General features: G+C 41.0%; 1 protein-coding gene across 13 annotated transcripts in view; it reads right to left on the reverse strand.

The window, feature by feature from the left end:
- Nucleotides 1-689: 689 nt before the first annotated feature.
- Nucleotides 690-20,923, reverse strand: part of LOC117555896 (protocadherin alpha-C2-like) — a 206,894-nt gene continuing 186,660 nt past the window's right edge. For 12 of the 13 annotated variants that reach the window (XM_034230942.1, XM_034230940.1, XM_034230941.1 and 9 more), the window contains exons 2-4: nucleotides 14,992-15,056; nucleotides 12,490-12,575; nucleotides 3,548-3,858 (exon numbers count right to left, since the gene is read on the reverse strand). In XM_034230942.1, coding sequence (XP_034086833.1) covers nucleotides 3,548-3,858; nucleotides 12,490-12,575; nucleotides 14,992-15,056 — 462 coding nt within the window. Of the gene's footprint in view, nucleotides 3,859-12,489; nucleotides 12,576-14,991; nucleotides 15,057-18,314; nucleotides 20,883-20,923 lie in introns of those variants that run through there. The other variant, XM_034230933.1, reaches the window with a different exon arrangement.

Below are 20,923 nucleotides of genomic sequence, written 5' to 3' on the forward strand. Positions count from 1 at the left end.
GAGGGAATTATATAAAAAGGCATTTTCACATGATTTTTCATATTGTTTATATTCCAAGCATCAGTATTAAGACAAACAAATGCAGGAACTTATCTATTTAACACTGCCATGAATTCATCTAAATCTATGTTTATTTCCAGGCAAACAACATGTAAGAATGGGAAAACTGTTATAGTTCCTGTATCACTTTAAATTACCATTTAGTAAATACTTGAGCTGACTGCCTGAGAAGATGGCTGGATACAATTATTGATTATCAATGTTGCATTTGATCCAGGTCAGGATGATGTCACTCTATTGAGTGTTTTTTTCCCTAAAAACTCACCCAATGGGATATTATAAATCGAATCAGCCACTCTATGAAATTGTTTTGCGTCTGGAAGCTTCTTTTCACAAGGGACTATTTGGACCATCTGTGACCACGGCTTTTAACAAGGAGAAATGAGGCTTCAGTGCTGGACAGGTCATTTTGACTGTGTCCGTCTCTGAATGCTTGATAGTGCAACGAAGAAATGTATAATGTGAGCAAGTGAGATATAATTGAATTGACAAAACTAGGTTATTATCTAAATTCAACCATATTCTGAATTTCCTCTCCATCACCAAATTATTTCATTGCAATACCTTTGTTCAAATCACAGATGGAAAAATAAAAAAGTAAGGACACACACACATTAATACCCCCAAGACAATTAATTCACATTTATTTTTAAGAAAGAAAACTTTATTAGTGATTTATTAACAAAACACATTACCACTGTATCCATTTAGGTAAAAATAAAAAAAAGTCTGAAAATAAATGAATGAAATGAAATTCACTACTTCACTGTCACAGTTGATGAGCAGGTGTACAAAAAAAAAAGGTTTTACAACAGATCATGGCCAGTCCATTTAGGACATCACATTGCCACCATAGTTCACCACCAAACATTGGGAAAGAATGACAGCATGAACTCACTAAACATAAGCATACACTACATATACCTTTTTATACACTGGAATATTTTTTTCAGTCATTTTTTATTTTTTTTTAAGAGTGAAAGGGAAGTGATAGCTCATCATAGGATCATACACATTTCAGTTACAATATTACAGTGTTAGTTAGATCGTCATGTCAAAGCTGGACACAAAGAGTGATTTTTTTTCTTTTCTTTTTTACTAGCTTTGCTTGTTTTCAAAAGCAAAAATCATAGTTGGTAAAATAAAAATAACAAACTTGCGTTGAAAGGTCTCACACTATAGCATTTACAAATATCTAAAGAGGTTTTGTGGATGCCGTACAACATCGGTAGAGCGTGAAGTTTGTAGTACATAGATGTTTGGCAGAGACAGAAGTACATACAAATATCTCCTGTGCGAGTAATGCAGAAAAGTGATAATACAAAATAATAAAATCATAGCCATCTATCTATTTATATATATATTTCTCTATATAGTATGTGTTTCCTTAGAGCAGTACATGCAGCAGCCACTTAATGGAGTGACGTCATACTGAGCCGCACAACTTTGGGGACGTGGCAACAAGTTACAGGCAGGGGAGGGGAACCAACAGAAGCAGGTCTTGAGGCATGGGTGAGCCCCTTTTTCAAAACCTCCTGAGAGAGGATTGGTGGGATATAGCCATGGGATGGGAATCCCTAGATGCCCATTTTTAAGTAGTTTTCAATGACTAATGCAGAGACAATCTATGAAAAGTCTACGCTATACGTTTACAATGTAGATAAAAGCTAATATGTGATTCAATGATCCTAAACAATCAATTTGGAGGACAACTTTCTTCTCTTGTACACGGAGATGGAGGGCCAGCCCACGGCACCCTTCTCCTCACTTTATCCCAGTCCTCCATCCCAGTATAATGCTTCATCCCACCTGCTCCCCTCTCATCAATGGCAACACACAGGGAATTAACAGTATACTGTTGTATACGCAAGTTAAAAGCACTGAACCGTTGTGTACTTAGAGAGACATCTGACAAGAGTTCAGGGCATATACCCACGACTGGGATTCCCCAGGCCACATCCACATTACTCCATGCTGTTCTCAGCACACCACAATGTTCAGAGCAGGCCATTCCCAGGATCAATCCTGAGCAGGGGTCAGAGCGGGGGCTGGGCGCAGTGTCTGAGGGTAATAATGGGCATGACACGCGTTAAAGCTTAAAAGGAAGAAAAATAAATAATGTAGGAGTATGTAATCTCTTTAGAGAAAAAATGGACAACAGAATAAGTTCATCATCACATGAAGAGGCAGCCAGTGGGATGGGTGACCGTGGAGAAGAAAAGGCAGCTGGGGGAGGTGACGACGGCTCGTGGCAGCTTGGGGCAAGTACAAGCAAGTGAGCAGTTGTAAACTCAAGGTATCAGGTAAGGACTGGTTGCTACCAAACATTCAAAGCAGAAAGCATTAGGCTTTTGCTGCGGCCGGGGGAGAAGAGAAGGTGTGGTCAAAATCTCAAGACTCCTAAGATTCTGTAATGTTTCATAAGAGTCCACTGACTTTAAGAGGAGTCACAAGCCAGCTCAGCAGGACTCTCCCCTCCGTGATCCTCAGGAGAGTGTGAGACATCCTTCCATTTCTCAATATTTCAGGTACTCTCTGCATTCCTCAGTTGGAGTTCTGGTATGAGATGAAGCTCTCTGTGTCATTCAAATGCAGCGAGGAAATACAGAGTGGTTGCAAAGGATTCTGCTTCCATCCGGAGAGAGTCCATGTGCACATGCGCACCGCATAGGCGACAGTGCAGGGCAAAAAGCTTGTCTACTTTTAAGCACATTTATTTGATGTCAGTGGATTTACTCTCCTTTTTTATTTCTCTCTCTAGTTCTCAAGTGCTTTCCTTGTCTACTTTGCCATGGTAAGTATGTGTATTTATGTTTGAATGTGTGAGCATGCGTATGTGTGCATGTGGTTTCATAAAGATCTCAGGAAACACTGTTGGTATCTATCAGAGGAATCTGCAGCAGTGTCATGTAAGCCTTAGTTTCAGTGACTCTCCTGTGCTATTTACAAGTAGTGTGTGTCCAGCTCCAGATGGCATGCATCTGTCCCAATCTTCTTTGACGCTTTCTCTCTTTTCCTTGGCTGGCACAGAGCTTTTTGTTGTTCTTGTACAAAGTATTTGTCTTCTCTCAGAGAGAATGGTTTACACATCAGTTGGGGAGGGGGTAAGACAGAGGTGCCAACGTGCCCAGTGGGTTAAAGGATAACAAAGTTCAAGACGAGGGCAAAGAGTTGTCATTCCTTATTGGAAGAGATGACTGACATGAGTTGACTCAGGGTATGTAGGCACATAGGGGCGTGGAGCAAAATCAATCATTTTATTGTTATCAAGGCAAGATCAATGATGTACCTTCAGTAAGGGGCTGATGGTAAAATACATCTTGGTAAGGCCAGGTTGTTTAGAATCTTATCAGTGAAATTAGGTAATAAAATTAAATTGGAAAATCTAAAATAGTTTTCACATTTTCTCTTTACCCAGTGGACTTTGGTTGGTACCTCTGTTTTAACAGCGCCCTTTTCTTCTTTATTAGTTACTCTTTCCGCTCCTCTACTCATCTCCATCATCCTTCCCCTTATCCTTCTTGTCTTTCTTCTCCTTCTTCTTCTTCTTCTTCTTCTTGGCCTCCTCTTTCTTTCCAAAGGTGATGAAATCGCTCTTGTCGTCCTCTCCTCCCTGGTTCTGTCTGATGGATATAATGGCGGGCGAGCCAGGGATGATGAAGGCTTCTGGGGGAACATCGCCAGGTTTCAGGTGCTGCGGGGGTCCACCAGGACAGCCGGGGGGGCCATAGCGAAAGTGCCAGCTGTTGCTGTCTACGCCAGCACCCATTGGGGGAGAAACTTCTCCCCCTTCAGCATCTGAAAGAAACAGAGATGGAGGATGGGTTATTTAAAAAAAAAAATCTATTTGCTTTAAACAGATTAGGTATAACAAATGACCAATAGTTATGATTTGTATAGACTCATTGATACATGAAAAGCTGAGTCCTTCAAACAAACTGGGGAAGATTGACATGTACTAAGCCTTTCACATTACATGTGATGCATTCTGCAGCACAATTTGCCCATCATCTGACAGGTTGTGTTTGTGCCTTCAAAATGAAGTGGAAGATTTAATAAATATTTAGAGGAGGTATCATACGGAAGGTTTATAGAACACATTCAGCTAGATTTCCCAAACATTTGTCCAATTTACAGTTTCAGTTTAATGTGGAAATAGATCTGTTTCTAAGTGCGGGTGCAAAATGTGAGGTGTTTATAGTAAAGACTGTGACGTCTAATGAGCTCACAACTTCTGTTTTGTAAAAATGTATACACATTGTAAGTGTTTATGAATGGCTATAGTATTCTTCTTTAAATAAACGAACATTTAGCACAGTTTCCTGTATATATAAAGATGGCTAGATTTCAAGTTTTTGTTGCTGAGCTGCTGTCGCACAAAAGCAAATAGGCCCCTATGTCTCCTCTTTTTAAATGCACAAGATATACAGTATACTTAATGACTCCTACTGCATTATCTCCAAATACCTTTTTATAAATAATATCTTTCATGGTCTATAAGTATCTCTCTTTGGCATAAATACATTTTTATTTCTGCATTTGAGATCTGCACCTTTTGAGCTCACATCCTATGGTTGTTAAAGGCATTCCTAGTGGCTGGCCATAAAAAAGCACCTTTCGGGACTACTGTATTTACTCTACTACATTTTGGAGAGTTCACTGATGCCCTGCAACCACTGTAAAAAACGAATCAGTCTATGAGTGGCATTCCTTGAGGGAACGGCCATGACATGCTATAAAAAGCGGGAGGTGGTTGTACTTAATGGGAGGTCTCCAAGAAGAAACTGCTAAGTGGGCAATAAATCAAAGACTCCCTCCTAGTCCGAGCTAACATCCATGGCACTCTATGATGAAACAGTAGACACTTAGTCATTATTTTAAAGAATTGTTTTGGTGGTCAAGTATTTTTGAGGAATTCAACGTCAGTGTCTTGCCAAAGATGAAGGAAAAGTGCACACAAACCCAACATATTGGTATTCAGTAAGTGGCAGGTGTAAATGGTTTAGTCTATAAATAAACTAATCAAAGTCTCCCAGCTAAAATAATGTCTCTTTGGTTCTTTCCTCACAGCAATGACCTACTTGCCTCACATATTTATTTTATTTCTCAGACGTTTTTTCTGAGTTCTTTCCAAAGGGAAGATTAACTAAGCAGGGCTCCATCCAACCAGAAGGAACAGTGTCTCGAAGAAGAAGCCTGACCTCATGCAGTACCCAGGGCAGAGAATACCATATTCAAATCTTGTCTATGTGTGGTTTCAGCTTTATTTATGCTGCCTCTCTTAAACTAAATAAACTGTGTCATCTTAAGTATAGTGGGTCATCGAGAATGCAAACGGTAGTTAAAGCAATAGGGACCGGTTGATATATCTAAATTATCCATTACATCACTGAGACCAACAAGAGTCTCATATGAAGTTCATATGTTTGTGTTGGGCTGTTATTGTGCTGCTTTTCATTGGTATACAAATGCAAGATGATGACTGATCAAAACTGATTTTGTCATTGGTCACTAGCATTTATAAAGCTTTACTTGTATAATAGTGGTATTAATTATTTCACTTTGTCAAATATAATGTGTTAAAATGTCTGCCATTTTAGTGTTTACTTTTAGTCAATTTAACACTTAATCTTCAAACTTGTTTTTCAATATTCTAGCATTTTAATGTACAAGCTCTCAGTAAGATTTGCTCTCCGAGTAATCCATGGCAAACATGTCATCTCCTGCTGGCATACAATCCAGATCACAGAGGCATGCAACACTGTTAAGCCTTTCCTTGCTTCTTAGGTCGAATTAGACAACGGTGCAGAAACAATTCTTTAAAATGCTTGAAGTTGAATATATACAAAATAATGTCTGAATTAGGGCATAGATTATAAATTGAATAACAAATAACACTGCACAAAACTGCTCTGGGATTTGGACCCTGGCACTTAGGAATTTGTGATGAGCACATTTCCCTATTTTCTCACATTTGATAGACTAACCCAATTATTGATAGATTCATTGGGAGGTTGCTCAATAATTCACATTTGTAGTTGCTGTCCTAGTCTGAGTTTCCATTTTCAATATCATGTTTAATTCTCTCAGATTAGTTTTTTTAAAGTCAGACAGGGACCACAGTGAGATTTGCATGGTTCATGCATTTGAATTGTTTCACATCACTTTCCCCAAAGGTTCTCATACCTTCACTGACTGTGACAAATCAACTGCAAGAGCAGAAGTGAGAAAAATGAATTTGACAATGCGATTGAGGAGATTAGGAGAGGACAGATCCAGTCACTGCTTCCTTCACATGTAGACACAGAGACAGCTAGAGTCATATGTATTTACAAGGGTCTTCCCCCAGTTGATAAGTCCTCTTTGCACTCCCCAAGCAGAAACATGACCCTAATTCTATAATCTCAAAAGGAAGGCAGGAACATAAGAAAAAGGAGCACAATAATAGCGTTCAGTTATTATGCTCCAAATATCTGGAACAAACTCCCAGAAACCTGCAGGTCCGCTGCAACTCTGACTACTTTTAAATCCAGGCTGAAGACTTTTCTTTTTGTCGCTGCTTTTAATTGAACTATTCATATCTTAGACTGCACTGTAACTTTGATCCATGTACTTTTTTCTTTTAATGTTTAATTGACTGCACTGTAACTTTTATCCATGTATTTTTTCTTTTAATGTTTATTTTATTAGCTTTTCTTTTTGATGACTGATTTTAAATGCCATTTTCTTAATCTCTTTCATTTTTTGTAAAGCACTTTGAATTGCCTTGTGTTGAAAAGTGCTATATAAATAAACTTGCCTTGCCTTGCCTTGCCTAAACACAAAAACTGGAGTGCTGGCAATGCATTTCTCTGAACTATCCACGCTCTTTTTTGGAAGAAAATGACCTTCCTAACTCAATGCGGGAACTCGATGAGACCCAAGTCCCCCGATGCAAACTTAGATATACAAACAAAATAACACCCCGGAGAGTGATGAGTCATGGTAAGAGCAGAGCAAAAAGGGCATGGCTGTTGAAAGGGTCAATGTCTGATGCTGAAGTCAAATCATGGGACACACTGATGTCTGGTTCAACTGAAAAGGTCACATCATAATACTCTTTGATGCAGTGGGAGGTTTATAAAGTACTTTTTAAATAATCAGAACATTTAGTTTTGATTCGATTTGCTCAGTAATGCCAGCTATACAGTCCCTCAATAAACAACACATGTGTATCTAACTCCTTATACTGCATGTCTGTTCTCACTGTATTTGCTTCCTGCCTTTTCTCTGTGTCTTTTCCTTCTCTGTGGTAAGATTCACCTCTCCCAACTGTGATCTCCACAGAGCCATTGCTCCGTTCTGATTTGTCGATGGCTGTTGCAGAGCAAAACTTCTTCACTTCTCTCCTCCCTGTTCATCTTTCACAACCTCCCTTTCTCTCTTTCGCTCATTTCCTCTGACCTTTCAATTCATCTTGCGTGAAAACTCAGCCAGCAAACACCCGTCCCTCCCAGTTATTGACAAGTCTTAATCATGACTATCAATGTTTATGGTAACATTAATGTGATTGGGTATTAAACAGCTTGTCCATCAGTGATCATTACCGACATTAGAGACTAGGATGGGTTGTTGTTTCATAGTGATGCCCCCAGCTCTATTACTCTCCATGCATCAGTAACTAGCAGCATCTGAAACCCTCTATATTTAAAATGCAAGAACGACTCAAAAGCCACTGTAATCAATATGTTAGCATTACAGAATGATATTTTCTACATATTTATCTTTGAACTCTTCAATTCCAACATCTCTGTGTGTGAATGTCCGATCGCTTCCATATTGCTATGCCCAGCTTTTCACAAAGCACCATTTACATCAGCCAAGCTCCCATTTTGCCCACATTACTTATTAATCCCCTGTCTCGCCCTACCATCGGGCCAGTGGGCAGAAAGCGCAGTGGAGCGCAGTGAAACGTTAACATAACTGGTGAGGAGGAGGAGGCGGAGGAGGAGATGAGTAGGAGGAGGAGAGGAGGAGGAGGAGAGAGGAGGAGGAGGAGGAGGAGGAGGAGGAAGAAGAAGACGAAGAAGAAGAAGAGGGCCCAGGAAGTGCAGGTATACAGATATGAACATGATGCTCAAAACCAAACCCGCCAGGGTGGGGGGAGGGAAAAAAGATGAAAAGGATCCGAAGATGGGTTTTTTCTTTCACACTGCAGTGGTAGAGAAATATGTGATTGTTATATGATAGCAAACAGGCAGCTGAGGACCACACCCTTCTATAAAATAGCCCCTGTGTTTGTCTGTGTGCTGCTGCAGTTAGTTGGTATCTGGTGCTAGAAACAAAATGTGATTTTGTGTCTGTTCTGAACCTAATTATTATTCATGTGTCTGTGTTTCCACTGCTATGCCTGGTTGTGATATATATAAAAAGTGCCTGCATGAATTACCATATATTCCTTAGCAGTGAAATACAAAAAGAAACACTGTTATGGGTAGTTATACAATAATGATGGCTGTATGTGGTTTTTCGAATAGTCCGCTGCAAATTCATTTTGGAGACAACGATGTATACGTGTGTGTGTGTGTGTGTTTATTTGTGTGTGTCTGTTTGGGTTTCATGCCAGGTTGAGCACCTTGCCGTCTGCTCCCAGCTGGATCCTGTGGCAGATGGTGGATACAAGCAATCCCAAGTGACAGGGCTTAACACAATAACAATAACACCGAAGGTAGGGCCATGTGTGGGAGTTTGGATTGTTAGCAGTATGTCTCTGTGTGTATACTTTATATGTCAGTATATGTGCGATGACATCAAATAATTAAACACTGATGTAGAAATGTATTTAATCTCCAGAGAGAAAGAGAGGGGAGAGAGCTGGCAGGATATATAAAGACTCAGAAAATGCAGGATGGGAACACAAACAGTAACAATAAAGGAGGGAAAAATAACTGACGTAAAGAACAGGAAACAGATGGGGCGGAGAGACTTCAAAATCGCGAGAAGTCTCTGACCATTTGTAGACTGTGCTGCAGTTGTGATTGTATTTAGATATCAAATGCAGCCTAATTCAAATACTGCATGCCTAAAGTAAGACATACATATAGCCTTACACTACTCACATCACACACACAATGTACACGTGTATAATGTACAAAATATATGGAAACATGCTCCTTTCCTGCCTGATGAGAATAACATAGATAAAGTAAATGTTAATGCAAAAATGTTATGGCCATAGATGCCACCGAGCAGACACTATCGTCAAGTCCTTGCGCATTGAGGAAACAAAATGAAGCAAGAAGGCTTCTCTTGACCACCTCTCTCTCTTGGCATTTTGCCTCCAACCTTGAGTCTATTTTTGCCTTGACAAGTGCCGGGTGCAGTGGATTACTGTTAACTCTAATCAAATAGGTGTTCCTTTCTTTCTCTGTGTGTAGTTTTCAGTGTGTGATATACAGAAAACAACAAACCTGCATCCACCTCTGCAGTACACCACCGCCCTGCAGTGAATATAGGTCACTCGCCTTCCGTTACTGACTCCTCTGCTCTCCTTTCCCTTTGCACCTCTTACCCCCTTACTTTTCAAACACGTACTTCCCTACCTGCTTAACTCCATCCCCTCCTGCTCTGTTTTAACATGTGTTCTTGTACACGTATTCCAGCCTGCAGCACCCATTGTCTTGTCCTTCACCTGATCCCACAATCTTTTTTACCCTTCCCCCCTGATTCGTTTGCCCACACCATATGTTGCACTCCCCTCTATATAACGCCCCCCCCCCCACCACTACCACCTTCCTCTTTCTCCTGCCAATATTAGAGGCCATGAATGGTTGCCGTGGAAACTACATCCGACAGTAGGACATTGGTAGGAGTCATGGTGACAGTGCTTGTGTTGATGGAGTATAATGCTGCAAGCTCTCTCTCGCTCTCCCTCTTGTAGTCTAGCCACTCTCCCTTGGCAACAGCAGCCTCAGTTCCCTCTGCTTTCTTTGCTACACTCAAACACTCTGATTTACTCATTGTCACCGCCTCCCAGTTGATGTTTTTCATGTCTTTACTTTCCTCTCCACCGTGTCTATCTTTATGGCGCATGTGTTTCTTCTCAATCCCTCGCTCTGCAACCTGCCCATCCCCCTTCTCCCTGCCTCTCTCTGCCCAATCTCTCCAGGGGATGGTTGCAATACTGCAGAGTTATCTCTGAAGCCCTCTACGCCTTTGGTTTGTACTCTTGTGAAATAGTGGGGAGAGACAGAGTATAAAGACACACAGACAGTGAGAGAGAGTTTGACAGCAAGCAGAACCATGATTTCATTAATGCGGATCTGTTAATCTGGGTGTGGGCTGCGCTCCATCTGTCACAGCGGGGGCAGCACACAAAGCAGGCAGCCACAACACACTTAGAAACACAGAGCCAAGCACACAACACACTAAAAACACGAAATAAGATGCAACGCGCAGACACACACATCCACTAATCGGAGAGGAAGAAGCAGGGGCGTTGTCAGCTGCACCTCTATCTCACCTTTTTATTTTAAAACTACTGTGATTCAAACCATCACCCTACAGTAACAGCATTATCAGTCAAACAATTCCCTCAACAAACCCAACTTTGATATACTCCTGCTGTCCACCTCACGATCGCAGCCTGCAACAAACAAGATGATTTGGCTGAAAATAGCACAGACTGTGACTCATAGTGACGTGACAGGCCACATTGAATACATATCTCCATTCCTCTCATTTCTGAGAGATGATGAACAGAACCAACTTCAAAGTGTGAACACACATCTTTCCCAATCTTGTGCTCCAGTCAGGAAGCTCTACAAATACATTATGTTCATATTATCCAACACTCTTAACCCTGAATTACTGTTAATCCAACCCTAGATTCTGACCTTAAATTCATATTTTCAATCTTAACCTGGATAACAAAGACATGAAGAAGGGACAGTTAGCCCTTAGGCGAAGCACGCTTAGTGTTTGCAAAATGTGTTGTTCTGAAAGTGCTAAATTAGACCACCTTAAATCCTCACCAGCTGATCCTGTTACCACTGACCCACCCTGAAGACGTCACTGCTGCCTGTTCTGACCTCTCTCTGTTTCTATCTCTCATGTTGTGAAGTGCCTGCAGGCTGTACGTCCTCAGCCAAGGCAACAAATCAATGGCAGAGTGGAGGAGGATGTGTGTGTGTGTGTGTGTGTGTGTGTGTGTGTGTGTGTGTGTGTGTGTATTTGTGTGTGTGGCTGGAAGAGAAAGTAGTGAGTGTGTAGGTAGCTTGTCTGCACCGCCTTCTGTCTATAAAAGACACCATACAGGCCATCTCTATTTTCTTAATTACAATGTAATTACACTTCCGTCGTATCTCCAGGTCTCTTATTGGAGATACTTCCATCTAGTTTTCTCTCCTTTCTCTCCCATCTCTCTGCCAGGTCACTCTTTTTTCTCCTTCACTCTTAATCCCTTTTGAGCCCACTTCCCTGTGATTATGAGGAAAGTCACCTCTTGCGATATTTATGCATTTGTTCCGTTTCCAACTATGTGGCAAGTTGTGTAGAATGTTACATTTAAACGTAATGGTTATCAAGTAACAAGCTGAAGTTGAAACTTTCATATGAGTCACTTGCCTGCATCTGCTTTACAGCAAAAGCACTGCCAACATGTACTCATTTAATTTGACTCCTTTTTTCAATTGCATGAGCTGAGCTTGCAACTGAAAGGCCTGATAGCTAACATTATTTAAAATGGTGTTTCCTTGAGAGCAAGTTATTTTAAAATCTATTTACAAAGCTTTCAACTGTACGTTAAATATAATACACAATTGTGTTATGTACAGATGCCATGTTTCAAATGACCATATGTCCATAATAAATGTATTAAAAGCTTATGATTACATTTAAATATATGAATAATATTATTAGCTGAACAAAAGAACAAGAAAGATAAAGGGGAGGATATATAATTGTATTTGAATAGTGTTTTCTAATGTTTGTCATCTGTCGCTCAGTGGTTTATTCCTCTGTAAACATCTTGCTGATAATCCAATAAATGTTTGTCTCTCTGTCGCCCTTTTCTTGTCAGTATTGTCTCCTTTACTGATACAGAGAGCAGAGATATCTATCTACGCCTATTCGTAGCATGTGTCATTTCCTCTCCCTGCATCAGTGGGAAGTGTTAGGACTGGTTGGGGGGGGGAGGTCTCGTAAATGATATATCTGTATTCCTCATTGTATTACTCTCTTGTGGTTTGATAAACTCTTGAGGAATGTAGAGTTATTGGTTTAAGATACTCTTCGAGGGTTTTGTCTGAATATGGATCATGCTGTACAGATTTCCACATGGTATACCAAATCAACTCCTTCATTTCTTTAATGTTTTTTCATTTTCTTTGACTGTGCCTAAAACAGTGTTTAATTGAGTTGTGATGGTTTAGGTGAAAGTATAATTCTTACCAGCAGCGCTAGACGCAGTGGGCCAGTTCTGAACCAGGACACCCTGGGCTCCTTGCATTACTGCGGACTCTTCCATGTGCACTGAGCTGGAACACAAGAAACAAACATGCACATATTACACACTGGTATTCTCTCAGATATGATATACTAACCCATGCTAAATTAAACCGCAAAACAGAAGTTTTACTTTTTAAGCTTTAAGTGATGACTGTGACGTATAAGATCCCACATATTACATTTTGTTGTGTCCATGTGTTTGCCATAATACACAATATTACAGATTCAAACTTTGGTACTCTATTTGTGGGGGTTAGAAAATGCAATGATCAGATTAGGATTAAAGTATTCACCCTAGATTTGTCTGGAATTCTCTGGATTATGGATTACAGATGGTCGCTCTTACATTTTCACACTCCCTCTGTGGGATTTCAGCACCCTCCCCTCTACTAAAAAATGCTTCGCTCTCTGTAGTACTTAACAATTGCAAAAATAAATGTTGATACAAACCACAGTTCTCTCTCTCACTGCTTCTACCTTATCTTTAAAAAGAGAAATATGTTCTGGCTCTGACAATAAGATTTCGACCATGACGATCAATGAGAAAGGGCCCCTGCTTTCTGTTATGATCCAAGCAAGGAGGGCATCAACCATTTATACAGACATGCTGTTACAGCCAGACCATGAACCATTACCATAGTCTTGATTAGGATCTAACCTTCATGAAGGAATGTGTGTGTTTCGAAGGCATCAATACTTGGTTAATTCATTGAAAATAAGCAGCCTTTAGTCTTTATGAAAAATATTGGGAATCATTTACCATTTAAATAGAATTGTGTAGAAGTCTGTAGGTTAGTAATATTAAGGGCACTTAGATACTGTATATGAGAAGCTATATTCCTGTGTACAGTGGTTCTTTGAGGAGAACACAAGTGATTTGGTGATGGAGGCCATTTTAAATGCTGCGAAGCATCAGCATTATCAAGATACACTGTTGAATTATTAATGAAAACACTGGGCTGATAATACATTTTTGATCTACAGTACTAGCAGCCCTTCTCTCTCCTTCCTCCCCCAGACTCAACCCCATAACAAACAAAATTAGTAGGAAATCATTTCCACTTATTAAATGATTAAATGAAATGAAATAAGTCAGTGCCATTAAAGGGTGTGATATCTCCTCTACAAGCTGTGATTATAGATGAACATTTAGTAAGGCTTGGTAATGGGACATGGGGATAGTCAACCTAAAACACATCAGAGGTAGTGATGAGAAAGATTTAATGTGTTGGATTGGCCTACAAGGACATTAACGCTCATTAATCCCTGCTGTAATTATGAGGGATTCTGCATAACATTAATGACACTCAGATGGTCCAGAGTTATTAATCTGACATTGACATCCGAGTGCACACATTCATACATATATCGGCAGCTACAGTATAATGTAACAAATGCACTTGGGCCTCGGTAGACTCATGTAGATGAACAGCAACAGAGGAGTGATGTTTATTTCGTTTTTTAAATATATACTGCAGAGAAGCAGATAACACAAGTTTCATCTTAACCTGTTATACAGTATATGTTATAATCAATTATTGTTAATAATTGTATTTATATGTTTAATCTGAATCATTAAAGTAGCTAAAGTTAACAAATAAACCTTGTGTTATAAGAAATACAATATTATATATATATATATATATATATTTGCAATTAGGGCAGCAACTGACCTATTCTTTTTATTGTAGATTGATCTGCATATTATTTTCTAGAATAATCAATTAATCGTTTGTTCTATATGTCAGAGAATAGTGAAAATGTTCTGCATTATAAATACTTGATTATTTATGAATCACATTTTAAATAATTGTTCTGTTAATCAACTACTTGATTAGTTGGGTAATAATTTCAGCTCTAATGGCTTTTATTCTGATTTGATAAAGACTTATACGAGGTCCTTGTAATTTCCCCTCAGAAGTGTCATCACAGCTGAGCAGCAGTTGCCAGCAAGATGATCTCAGACATACTGGAAGAGGCCATTGTATAAACATGTATCATCCTCTCTGTGATGCAGATCTGTCAGGATTTCAAGACATTTATAGATGTTTTCCATATGGTCAATATATAGTAATAGGTACTGTCTCATGTTACGTTTTATTTAATGTCAACTAACTGAAACACATTGTTCAGAGAATGACTTCTTGGTGGCAGCAGAATGACTCTTCAATACTTTTTTCTTTGTTTTTCAGTTGCAGTTCACATGATTTCCCATTGGCATATTGAGGCCATTCCCGTAGACAATTTGAGGATATCCAAGACAACTCGCAGAATTAGCTAGAATGAAGAATGGTTGCTTCTTACGATCAGTCTGTGGTGCCGGATTTGGTTATTGGCTTGAATATTATCATGTGGGACAATAGCGTACATGCCTGTTGGTCTTTAGCAAAAAATTGACTGTTGAGATACTTTGTGCAAGTGACAGAAAATAAATTGGATTCTTACCTCTGCATCATACCGCCTGCTCTCAGTGAGGCTGAATATCTCCAGTCGGCACTCTGGACTCTGGGCTGCAAGAGAGAGTGAGAGAAATTGAGTCTTAAGTACACGCTAAAGTCAATACCATCTCATTAATAAGCCATGGCAAGACACAAATACACAAACAAACTCAGTCGCACACAGTCATGGAAGTGAAAGCTTGCTGCTGCCTATGGAGAGAAAAAGGTGTTGAATTAAATATTGTAACTCATCTCCTCCGATCCCATCCATGTCCTCTGAAATAAAAAAATGTGTTGAGAGAGTTGACCACGTGATATAAGAAACATTGTTGGGTGCTGATGACAGACTCAATTCAAAGATGCATTCTAACCAAAGCTCCTTTTTTCTTTCTCTTTCACATTCTCTATGACTTTATGAAGATATTCCAAAATGTCAGTCTTTAAAAAACCACCAAAATATCAGGATGTTTATCGGTGATGCTAGACCTACATTTCTGAAAGACCTGCGTCTATTGCTGTATTTTTCCTTCTCACCGTACCACCCTCTCTGCCTCTGTATATTCACCACCCTCCCTTCCCGTGCTTTTGCGTTCTTTCTTTCTGTTTCATCCACTTAACACTGATCAAAACCTAGAGTGTCACAGGCACACAGTCTGCCTGAGTCAGTCTGACACATCTCACCATGGTAACTGTGCAGAGCTCAGTCAAGATTGTACCCTGCACCCACCGCCCTCCATCCTTTCAGTCCTGTGAAGGTCACAGGTGGGGGAAAGAGGGGGCGGGCAGATATCATGTTAACCCCGTCAGACACACTACAATAGAAAGAAAGACTAAAAGGGACACCACACTACTGGAACCTCTGCCAGTAATGCAATTCATTTGAGAGCTCCTAATATGCTATTTCATTGTTTGTGCTTCTGAAAAAAATCTTAAATCATAAAACCAGAAGAAATGTGGTGAGAGGACTGTCCATTCAGTATCGGCAATGCTTTTGCTGCAGCAAAATGTTCTGTTAAACTGACCACACCCAGATTGTATTTTCTCTAATCTCAGCCCAAACCATTGACAGTCTTTAAACAATCTGATTGAGGAAATTACAATTCTCTGTGCTTGGCCATGCAGTTCATACGAGACCCATTTGCAATCCAATTTCCTTTCAAATATGACAGGTGTTCGCTTGCTGCTGAAGCTGCATTGACCTCTATGAGTCTGCAGTGGACATTCATCACCCTTGAAATCCAATATTTGGTCTCAATGAGAGAAGGCTGGTATTCCTCCTGGAGTCATTCACACAGAGCAGAGCCCTGCAGCAATGAAGACACTTAAAACTGGGTGCACTTTTTTTTTTTCAGACAATCACTCCTTAAAAAGCAATCGGTGGTTAGATCAATAGTTTAGATTGATATTGAAGTGCATATTATTACGGCATTAGAAACAGTAAAACATAAGCTATTTGTCTAATATTAACGTTCAGATAACGAACAAGAAAAGATTGAGACATAAAAACAATGTTAAAATAAGACCAGATTGTCCACAAATGGGACTAAATGGCTTAGCTAAACGCTTTCCCTGTAGCGGGACAGCAGCGGCGGAAGGGAGAGGTCTGTTTGGCCGTATGGTGTTTATTGGGCTAAATGAAAAAAAACACACTAGCATATACACACACTAGATAAAAGCATCTGGAACCTAAGCATGTCCACAGTCTGATATACTCGCAAGGGAAGACATGCATGCAAACCAAGAATGTAAGTAGTTTATGTAATAACTGTAAACAGACAAACAAAAACAAATCTGACTCATACTTCAAATGAGTTACCAATGCATTATGTTTCTTTCTTTGAGGGGAGAAACCAGATTCAGTACAAGAAATGGAAAGAAACCTAAAACATCAAGACATTTTAGTTTCATAATTGCCTTGCCTGACTGTAATTTGTAAAGAAAGCTTTTTGTTTGCCCACTCAATCAATTTCTCGCCTTTTTCTCCATTCTTCCCTCTCCCTCTGTGTGAACACTCCTGGCATGGATACAGAGCGCACACCTCCGCCATCAACACTCTGTCCAATCACCTTTCATCCCCCCGCCTCATCTGCGCACAGCCAGCCAATCCACGCACAGTACTGAGAAACACATCGCTGACAGTTAATTAAATAGAAACATGACTGGCATTTAATGAGGGACACATCAAGTGATAATAGAACAATACCCGTAAACATTTCATCCTCTTTTTCATTACTCCTTTACTCAAATGTCCTTTTCTTCACTGACTAGACAGACCGATAGAGGCTCACATCACCATGTTGAAAGTAAATAATATTTGTTTTATTCTAAAAATACTGCTTGGTTCTTTAAATTATACAAACAACTCTATGCAACCTTTTAAATGGCAAAAAAAACATGAACTGAAACTCTGGTGCCTCCTTCCTGCCTTCTTCCCCTATTCCAAAATGCTTGCTTGCTGCTCACTACCAGAGAGGTACGTGACCAGAAGAGGATATTTTTGGTGCAGTGGGACTGTAGGCCCTTGCAGCTGGCAAATGCTGCTCTATTTTCTAGACTGTCCCTCTCTTTAGAGATAACCACTGAATGCCCTCTGGACCTACTGGACTTGAATAGTCTTGCACACAGCTCAGAGGTGACAAATAACATTGGCTGTGTGGGGTCATAGGTGAACAAGCTGAAATCTACTGGTGTGTTGTGAAGAGAGAATGTAACAGAGAGCAGATTACAGCTTTCTGCAGAACTGTGGAGGACGGTTGTACTTTAATATCTTCACCGACTCTCCAAATGCCTGGTCTTTAGCAAGCGTGGAACACACACAAAGACACTTACCACAACCAGCAAATCAGAGTGCATTAACCAACCCACTCCTATAAACCGTACAGAGAAACTACCCACACATTGTTTTTAGATGCAGACCTGAAGATAAATGGCACCTAATGTAATGACCATTAAAACGTAATAATGGAAGCATATACCTAAAAAAAATGGTGGTAACTTTTTCTCACAGTAGATCATGTTCTCAGGCATCTTGCAAGTGATGGAAATAACTTATAAATTCCAATTTGCCTTTTTTTAAACCATCTGTCCTGAAGAGCAGCAAGTAAATGTATTATTGTGAAACATTACACGCTTGTAGAACATATAAATGGCTTTAACAGTTTCAGAGCCATAAATGTAAACTGCAATCCAACTGCAAGAACACTGCCCTAGAGCAAAGCCTGAGCCATAACTGTCTGATAATTTTTGTTTTTATAGCTTGTGCCTTGTGGCTCATTTACTGCTATGAGGCAATCTAAAACAACAAATACAGAGATCACACTAGACACACACCTGAACAGTTGCATCTGGCATACTGAGTCGCCGTACAATTAACTGGCTCTGTCCGCTGTGGCTGGTGACGTAGCCCGAGCCCCAGGTGCTACTGTGTGGCCGTCCCGTGTTGTAGAACATAAATGTGTCGCTTCCTGACGTGGCTGTCATACATGTCTTGTAACAGTATGTGTTAGTTAAAGACCCATTTCCCCGCACTTCAATATAATGCGGTTCCCCTTTGAGGTCACGTCGCATGGCCACATTGTCGTTTGGTTGCCCTCCGCCACCAGCACCACCACCACCACCTCCACGTGCAGCTCTTCCTCCTCCCCCACCACCACCTGCTGTGGTGCCACCCTCTGGAACACTTTTCTTGGATACACAACATGGGGAGCAGGAGCCAGGCTGGGTGCAGTACGCATGGCAACGCACAATGGCCAGCACAAAGATGGTGACCAGGAACACAAAAGTTGTTGCACAAAGAGCAATGATGAGGTAGAGGGTGACGTTGGAAAACATCAGGGGGCTGTTCGGTCGGATGATACGCTTAGGGTCAGGGGTCAACTTAGGAGGAAGCTCCATCACGTGCACATGGATGGTGGCTGTGGAGGAGAGTGGCGGTAAACCATTATCATGTACTCGCACTGTCAAGATGAAGGAGGTGGAGTTGTCCTCAATGACCCGCCTTGTGGTGCGTATTTCGCCGGTGTACTCATGCACCTTGAACAGGTCAAGGTCTGTGTTTGTCTGCTCAATGGCGTAGAGCAGCCAAGCATTCTGCCCAGCGTCACCATCCCACGCTGTCACCTTGGTGACCAACACTCCTGCTTCAGCGTTTTTCATCAGCGTTTCTGTGGAGCGGCTGCCATTGGAAGGTGGGTAGACTATCCTGGGCACATGGTCATTCTGATCCATAATGTAAACATACACAGTGGCCACACGGCTTAGGGGAGGCACACCATTGTCCTGGGCTTTAACCTGAAAGTGAAACTCTCTCAACTTCTCAAAATCGAAGGCTCGCAGGGCATAGGCTTCACCTTTGGCAGGTTTGATGCTGATGTAGCTGGCTACAGGGATGCCATGGTTGTTGTCATTCAGGACAGTATAGGTGATGCGTGCATTTTCAGCAGCATCAGCATCTGTGGCTTTAACAACACACAAAGGTGCACCGGGAGCATTGTTCTCTGTAATATAAACGGTATAGGATGTCTGTTCAAAACGAGGCGGGTTGTCATTCACGTCTGCAACAGCAACCTTAAAGGTCATTTGAGATGATAGGGCTGGGGTGCCTCCATCCACAGCATTGACAGTGACATTGTAGGATGAGATGGTTTCCCGGTCAAGGAAAGCAGAGGTAACAACAGTATAGTGGTTCCGGAAAGACTTGATCCTAAAAGGCAGATTGGGCATGATATCAAGGGAAACTTGTTTATTTTTTCCAGAGTCACGATCATTCACACTGATCAATGCTACAACTGTGTCAGCCCGGGCATCCTCACGTACAGGACTGGAGAGTGAAGACAGTATAATCTGAGGAATGTTGTCATTGACATCCAAAACTTCTACGACTACTTTACAGTGAACTGCCACAGCAGCTGGCCCCTTGTCCATAGCCTGTATGTACATTTCATAAGAGTTTGTCTCTTCATAGTCTATGTTGTTTTTCACCCTAATTTCACCTGTTTCTGTGTCCATGGAAAACATCTGTCTGACTCTTTCTGGTGTGTAACTGCTGAAGGAATAAAACACTTCCCCATTTGAGCCCTCATCAGGGTCTGTTGCATTTAACTTGATCACAAGTGCACCCTTTGGAGAGTTTTCGTACAATTTTACTTTGTACACAGAGATGTCAAACGCAGGTACATTGTCATTGGCATCAAGTATACGTACATTGATTTTGGCAGTGCCAGTTCTCTGTGGGGTGCCTCCATCTATTGCTGTCAGGATTAACTGATGAGAGGGTTTCTGCTCACGGTCAAAGGGCTTTTTAAGAATAAACTCGATGTGCTTATTATTTGAAAAGGGCTTAATAGAGTCCAGAGTGAGGTGGTCGTTTGGGCTGAGGCGGTACTGCTTCACAGAGTTGGAACCATCATCTGCATCCTGAGCTCCCTCTATGCGAAAGCGCGAACCGGTGAGAGCGGACTCGGACACCTCGAGCTGATATTCATCTCGAGGGAATTGTGGCGCGTTATCGTTTACGTCTAAAATGTCCACCTCCACGTTGTGCACCTCCAGTGGATTCTCTAATACCACCTCAAGGTTGCGTGAACAGGTGCCACTGAATTCACAAACTGTCTCTCGGTCAATACGGTCACTCACAACCAGCTTCCCTGTTTTGTGATTTATGGTGAAATATCTCCGTCCACTGTCAGAAGTGATTCTGACGCGTCGCGTGGAAAGTTTGCTCAGGTCCAAACCCAAATCCCGGACAATGTCACCGACCAATGCCCCGTTTTCCAGCTCCTCCGGAATGGAGTATCGAAGTTGTGCATTTGTAAGGCTACTCAGTATGAAAATAACAAAATATAAAGAAAAAGGCACATTCTCATTTACACTGTAACAGCATCGTGCCGTCACAGCCATCGCAGGCAGGCAGAATTCGCAGACGGCTTGGAGGAATCTAT

Source organism: Gymnodraco acuticeps, unplaced genomic scaffold (genome assembly GCF_902827175.1).
Source record: "Gymnodraco acuticeps unplaced genomic scaffold, fGymAcu1.1, whole genome shotgun sequence".
Classification (NCBI taxonomy): Eukaryota; Metazoa; Chordata; class Actinopteri; order Perciformes; family Bathydraconidae; genus Gymnodraco; species Gymnodraco acuticeps.